A 7,154-nucleotide genomic window follows, 5' to 3' on the forward strand; every position below is an offset into this window, starting at 1 on the left:
GGAGGCAGATGCCACATGGAGATTTACCCAATCAGGTTGAAGAATTTGATTGAATGTCCCTTCCTTTTGTGAACACTTTCCACAGGAGCCTTTCCAGATGGATACTGTGTAATTTAACTACATGTATCAATCCATCTCATGTCAGATTATTGTTATTTGGAGTGTGGAAGGACACCAAAGTAACCTCAAAAAATCCAGACATACACTGGGAGAACATGCAAAGAAAGACCTCAGATGGGTTTAAACCCATTACAGCTTTCTGCTGCACGACCATGCAGCTCCTAAAATACAGGTGCTGGTCATAAAATTAGAATATCATGAAAAAGTAGATTGATTTCAGTAATTCCATTTAAAAAGTGAAACTTGTATATTATATTCATACATTACATACAAACTCATATATTTCAGATGTTTATTTTGTTTAATTTTGATGATTACAAATGACAACAAATGAAAATCTCAAATTCATCATATCAGAAAATTAGAATATTGTGAAAAGGTTCAAAATTGATGGCCCCTGGTGCCACACTCTAATCAGCTAATTAACTCAAACCACCTGCAAAAGCCTTTAAATGGTCTTTCAGTCTAGTTCTATAGGCTACACAATCATGGGGAAGACTGCTGACTTGACAGTTGTCCAAAAGACGACCATCGACACCTTGCACAAGGAGGGCAAGACACAAAAGGTCATCGCTAAAGAGGCTGGCTGTTCACAGAGCTCAGTGTCCAAGCACATTAATAGAGAGGCGAAGGGAAGGAAAAGATGTGGTCGAAAAAAGTGTACAAGCAAGAGAGATAACCGCACCCTGGAGAGGATTGTGAAACAAAACCCATTCAAAAATGTGGGGGAGATTCACAAAGAGTGGACTGCAGCTGGAGTGAGTGCTTCAAGAACCACCACACATAGACGTATGAAAGACATGGGTTTCTGCTGTCGCATTCCTTGTGTCAAGCCACTCTTGAACCACAGACAGCGTCAGAAGCGTCTTGCCTGGGCTAAAGAGAAACAGGACTGGACTGCTGGTGAGTGGTCCAAAGTCATGTTCTCTGATGAAAGTAAATTTTGCATTTCCTTTGGAGATCAAGGTCCCAGAGTCTGGAGGAAAAGAAGAGAGGCACTTCATCCACGTTGCTTGAAGTCCAGTGTAAAGTTTCCACAGTCAGTGATGGTTTGGGGTGCTATGTCATCTGCTGGTGTTGGTCCATTGTGTTTTCTGAGGTCCAGGGTCAACGCAGCCACATACCAGGAAGTTTTAGAGCACTTCATGCTTCCTGCAGCTGACCAACTTTTTGGAGATGCAGATTTCATTTTCCAACAGGACTTGGCACCTGCACACAGTGCCAAAGCTACCAGTACCTGGTTGAAGGACCATGGTATCCCTGTTCTTAATTGGCCAGCAAACTCTCCTGACCTTAACCCCATAGAAAATCTATGGGGTATTGTGAAGAAGAAGATGCAATACACCAGACCCAACAATTCAGAAGAGCTAAAAGCCACTATTAGAGCAACCTGGGCTATCATAACACCTGAGCAGTGCCACAGACTGATCGACTCCATGCCACGCCGCATTGCTGCAGTAATACAGGCCAAAGGAGGCCCAACTAAATACTGAGTGCTGTACATGCTCATACTTTTCATGTTCATACTTTTCAGTTGGCCAACATTTCTATAAATCCTTTGTTTTTATTGGTCTTCAGTAATATTCTAATTTTCTGATATGATGAATTTGAGATTTTCATTTGTTGTCATTTGTAATCATCAAAATTAAACAAAATAAACATCTGAAATATATGAGTTTGTATGTAATGTATGAATATAATATACAAGTTTCACTTTTTAAATGGAATTACTGAAATCAATCTACTTTTTCATGATATTCTAATTTTATGACCAGCACCTGTATGGCTCTTTGGAAGCAAAGTTAAAGAAATGAAATAGCACCCCAAGATTTTTGCAGAGCCCTATGCAATGTGCATTTATATTTAGTAAAATCTTTTCCCCAATAATAAAATTGTTTGTATAAATGTTGCACACTGCTGACCAAGTGTGCTAGAGTGTGTCTGAACTTGCATAACATCTCTTTAAACCTCAGGGCCCCCGCTGTGTAAAAAAATGGGTGGTGGGGGGGTTCACCCCATAGAGCTTGAGCTAAACTGTGTTATTGTTGAAGCTGTGTGGTCCTGCTGCCTGCCAGTCTCAAACACACACCGACACACACACACAAACGGTGCGATAGGAACGGTGGCAGCAGAAATGTGAGACTCTGTCAGAGCCTGGAGCCACATTAGCGAGCATTCAGTGCGTGGCATGACCTCTTGGCTCCCCACACAACACGCAGACAACTCTCACTTTCAGTTTCCTACTAAAATGATGCTCCATTTGATCAATTTAAACAGTGTAATCTAAATCCATTTTAAATGGAATTTTAAAGTCTTATCCGCCTTATGTCTTCTATAACTCCTCCTGCTTCTACCTCTCATTAATCTACACATAAACAAAAATCTTAACAGCATAAATTGGATGGAATCAGACAATGCTTGCCACCAGGTAGACCAAATCCCAGAGGTGCTGTTACATCTTCCCACTTCCTACTGTGAGCAGCAGACTAGCGTTCCTGTTCCTCAACACCTGCGTGCTGCCTCTTTGCTCTAATCACAGCGAGGGAAGCACAGGCAAAGGGAAAAATAATGCCTGGAGCCATGCAGTGTGTGTGTGCGTGTGTCACTATCTCCCACATTCAAAGTGTGGAAACACCCACCCGTAGAATCTCGCACAAACACTCATCAGTCTGTGTGTGTAGCTACAGTACATGAGGGCGGCGGATCAGTGGAGCGGCTCATTGTCAGCAAGGTAACAGGAGAGGTGACAGACTGCTGGGAGTGTGAGGGTGTTTACCTGTTTAGTCATGGAGTCTATGAGTCGGACGTAAAAGTCCTGCTCTGTTCTGATGCCTGTCGGGATGCAGAGGAAGAGCAGGAATCAGAAACTTTACATGGATTTTAATTAAAAGCATTGTGATAAACATTACGTAACAAAGATCTGCAATTCCTTTTTACTGTTAGTTTAATTTATATGTCTATTATGTGTTTTTATTCCATCTAACCCCCTTAAATAGAACTAATATGGAGCAAAATACCACACAATCTGGCCAATAGATGAGAAAGAATGTGTTTGCACATTTAAATACATTAATACTTAAAGGCATTTTTTGAGAACGTCCAACCTTTAAATTTCAAGCAGAGGAAATCTTTATTTTTTTATTAAACTTAACAGTTATTGTTACCTCTGTTAATATTTCTTCAAGACAAATTTTTATAGTAATAAAGCACTTAGAGTTCTCTCCTTAGAGATAGTTAAGGCATAAAAACAGGATTAATTTCCCTTTTTCTTTCTGTATATTCACTCCAGATCATCCAGAGTCCTGTGTAGGCTCCCCTCTCTTCAGCTCACCAATTAAATCATTGACAGGATTTAAGTGTAAGGATTTCCATGTTGGAAGGTATGTTTGTTTTCTGGTGAACTTTTGTTTTTATTATGACCAAAGTTTTGGAGCTTTATCCAGCTGCAAGATTGAAAGATGTTTCATTTTTAATGTGCTGCCTTGAAGTTTTAATGAAAATGTCCTCCTATATCAGAAATGTCATAATGCCATGTACTCTACCAATGTTCCTAATGTCTTTTGCAGAGAAAAAGTGTGAAGCATCAGATCATCCATTCAATTTAACAGTGGGTACTCTGTGCTTCGGTAAATTTTCCTTCCTTTGAATAAAGACAAAAAAAACCTGGAGTGTTTGTTGCTGAAAAGCTCAATCTCATCTGAGATCCAGGTAAAGCCCTAAACTCCATGTTTATGTTTGTGATGGTAGGAAAGAAAAGGGCAACAATGTGCTGTCCTCCAGGTCTGGTTATACAAAAGAAAAAACTCTTAACCTTTTTATTTTAGGAAAATATTAAAAACTCTAAAACTAAAATAAATAAGAACAATAAATAAATAAACTTCGAGATACCTAAAAAAAAAAAACTATCAGGTGCATTTTAGGAAATTCTAAACTACATTTATGTTGTCCATGTTGAAATAGAATTAAAATCTAAAAAGCAAATTATTCTCAGTGTGAATATTCAATGTTTTTATAATGATTGATTCATAACATTGTTCTTTTTTTTTTTACAAAAGATTCTTTGAAGTAGTTTGGTTAGGCCCATAACAGCCTCACATTACTCCAGCTTGAAGAAATTAAAGTATAAATCAATCAATTTAGATGCAAAATACATGTGAAGATCATTCAGCTGTTAACAAGTATGAGCCTCTCATTTGATTCTGTTATAAAATACTGGAACCCAGACACTTTACAGAGCCTAATATAGGGATGGTGACAGTGGGAAGGCCACGGAGCTGCTCCAAATCGTCTGCAACAGCAGCAGAGAAATTTGACTATTAGGTCTCATGAAATTCCTGCAGCTCTCCTGAGTCTGCTGCTGTAACAAGCTGTGGCTCCTGGGATGCTTTGCTACAAAATCTCCTCCAGGAAGATGGAAAAATATTTTTTTGTTTGTTTGTTTTGCTCAACAGGATGGGAAAATTCTTCCTCTGTGCATATTTATGAAAAAAAAAAAAAGTTTTTCCCTAAGTGATGAGGAATAACGCAGCCACTCACCGTTACTGTAGAGAAGCTGCAGCCGGTAATGAATCCCGTTATTGGTCTTCTCCCCGCTAGTCTCCTTAAACACACACACGAGGCAAACACTGAGCTGTTTATTGAGATTTACTGCACTTTAATTTCAAAACAAGAAACTGTTGGCGCATCCAGCAAAAGGCCAGACAGAGCGAGTCCAGCCTTACACAGTGAAATATGTTCACCGCTGATGTATTAAAGGAGCGCAGCCTTGTAATTTTCCTAACTGTGTTGTTGTGGATTTTTTTTATTCTTCTGTAATTACTGGTTATGTTTGGAGGGAGGACAATAAATCCGACACTCAGTTCGCCCATTGCGCTGCGATGGCATAATTGATGAGGCGCTCCGCTGCGCTCTTGTATATATAAAACAAGTGGTTATGTTCAACTGAGCTGTAAATTAAAAACAATCGAAACGAACAGAGAAGGATGGATATCTAATGGACACATAAAAAAAAATCACAATGTGTTTTTGTCGTTTATTTGGATCATAAAAGCAAATTAGGCTATAATTTTTGTATTTAAAAATAAGAAAATAATAATAACAATAAAAAACGCCACTAAAAAATATATTATTTTATTAAATTATATTATTAAAAATAATATAACAATGATATGCCTGCTTAAATTCCTAAGCTGAATTGGATAAGGCCTAAAATTGAGATTTATTCTCAAATGAAAGATTTCCTAGAGTTTTCCCACACACCTTCTCTTTCTCGATGAAGTCCACGAAGTTGGTCCTCTCGATCTCCACCGGCTGGCCCTGTCGGTCGTACAGAGCCAGGACGAAGTGGAAGAAGTTGGACTTCCGCAGGTTGGAGGGCGGCTGCTTCTCAAAGTGAGCCCGGGCCAGACCCACCCCACTGCGGACACACAGGCAACAAGGGCTTTGCTTTGCTTATTTATTCCCTTTTATTTTGTTAAAGAAAATCCTTTCCAATATATATATATATATATATATATATATATATATATATATATATATATATATATATATATATATATATATATATATCATTAAGGAAAAAAGGAAAGAAAGAAAAGGCCGTAAGACTCTGCTGAAAAACAACAACTTTTGGTTGTCTAAAAAAAATCTACAACTTGATTTGCTGTCACCCTAACCTAAGAGTTCTTAATAAGTTTATATATATATATAGGCTATTTGTGTAGGCTATATCTTTGTGAGTGTAAGGAAGAACCTGTCATTGTTAAACTTTAAAAGATTCAGATTAATTAAAAACTTTCTTTATATATAGGCCTACATGTAATATTATATATAATATTATATATAGCCTACGTCTAATATATCATTAGGCGTTAGTAAAAGAGAATAAAAAACAACAAAAGCACGTGTTTGGTGATTATGTGTTAAAAAGGTTCATCTGAATAAGGATTTTAATTCTCCAAAGTATCTCCATGGCGTTAAATCCAACAGTGTCTCTCCGAAGAAGATAACCACGCAAAAAGAAAAGCAAAAAAAGCGGTTGTTTTTGGATCTTTCCTGACTTGTGATCGGTGGCTTGAGGCGGGTAGAGCTCACCTCTGAGCGGCCGTGTTGGCGTCCAGCACGCCGCCTCCCTGCATCCAGCTCCGGACGTTCATGCCTCCCAGCGGCTCTTCCTTCAGACTGCTGCCGCCTCTCTGGATGCTCTCCTGGATCCCGAACATGAACAAAACCTCCGAAAGCGCAGATCTTGATCCACTCCTGCTGCGCACTTGTTCTGGGGTTGGATCCGTCACCCGGACACCGTGGGTGCGCTCCTGCTCCTGCAGCTCTTTACCCCGCTGACTGCTGTCCTGTTCAGGTATCTGAAACTAAAGCTGAGCGCAAATCTTACTGCAGTGATCAGATCCAACTTGTTCCAACATTTACGGATGGTAGAAAATCGCTTAAGAAAATGACGGGAACTGAGATCCACAGTTTAGGCTGTCAGAGAGGGAAAAAAGGAGATCAGATGTCATCATTGTCTGACACTTCTTTCTTCATCTTTCACGCTCTTGTTTCCTCCGCAGCTCTGCGGTGCGCGGGATGTGCCGTGGCGTGGGTGATGTCCACAACGGCGCTGCGTCCTGCGCTCTGCACTCCGCTCTGGCTCTGAGGAAACCGCTTTGTGACTCTTCCCAAAGGACTCTTCTCTGAGAACCAAATGAGGGGGGGCGCTTCTACGCCCCAGGAGAGAGAGAGAGACCCAGAGAGAGAGAAAGAGGGAGAGGGGGGGAGTGGAACCGAAATGGAAGGGAATACAGGAGGAGGGGAAAAGGAGGAGAGGGGACGCCCCCAAACAAAGACAGGAGTGGAGCAGGTCTGCATCACTTTGCCATGTGGGTCTCATCAGCTTTTAATCTGATTTTAGTTTTTTAATCACCAACAAATTATCTTTAAAAAGTTTTGGCTGCAGATGGAGCAAAGAAACTGTTAGAAAACAGGCAAAAAAGGACCTTATTTAGCAGCTGGAACATGTTTCCTCCAGTCAGCAGCTC

At 40.0% G+C, this 7,154-nt stretch overlaps 1 protein-coding gene across 2 annotated transcripts in view; it reads right to left on the reverse strand.

Moving 5' to 3' along the window:
• LOC119792700 (transcription factor COE1-like) overlaps positions 1–6,816 on the reverse strand; it is a 142,308-nt gene extending 135,492 nt beyond the window's left edge. The window contains exons 1-4 of one of the 2 annotated variants that reach the window (XM_038299448.1): positions 6,214–6,816; positions 5,380–5,536; positions 4,657–4,720; positions 2,897–2,952 (exon numbers count right to left, since the gene is read on the reverse strand). In XM_038299448.1, the coding sequence (XP_038155376.1) occupies positions 2,897–2,952; positions 4,657–4,720; positions 5,380–5,536; positions 6,214–6,341 (405 nt within the window). In that variant the 5' untranslated portion in view covers positions 6,342–6,816. The remainder of the gene's footprint in view (positions 1–2,896; positions 2,953–4,656; positions 4,721–5,379; positions 5,537–6,213) is intronic. The other variant, XM_038299449.1, reaches the window with a different exon arrangement.
• Positions 6,817–7,154: the final 338 nt, after the last annotated feature.

This window comes from Cyprinodon tularosa, unplaced genomic scaffold (assembly GCF_016077235.1).
Source record: "Cyprinodon tularosa strain WSP-4 unplaced genomic scaffold, ASM1607723v1 ctg429, whole genome shotgun sequence".
Classification (NCBI taxonomy): Eukaryota; Metazoa; Chordata; class Actinopteri; order Cyprinodontiformes; family Cyprinodontidae; genus Cyprinodon; species Cyprinodon tularosa.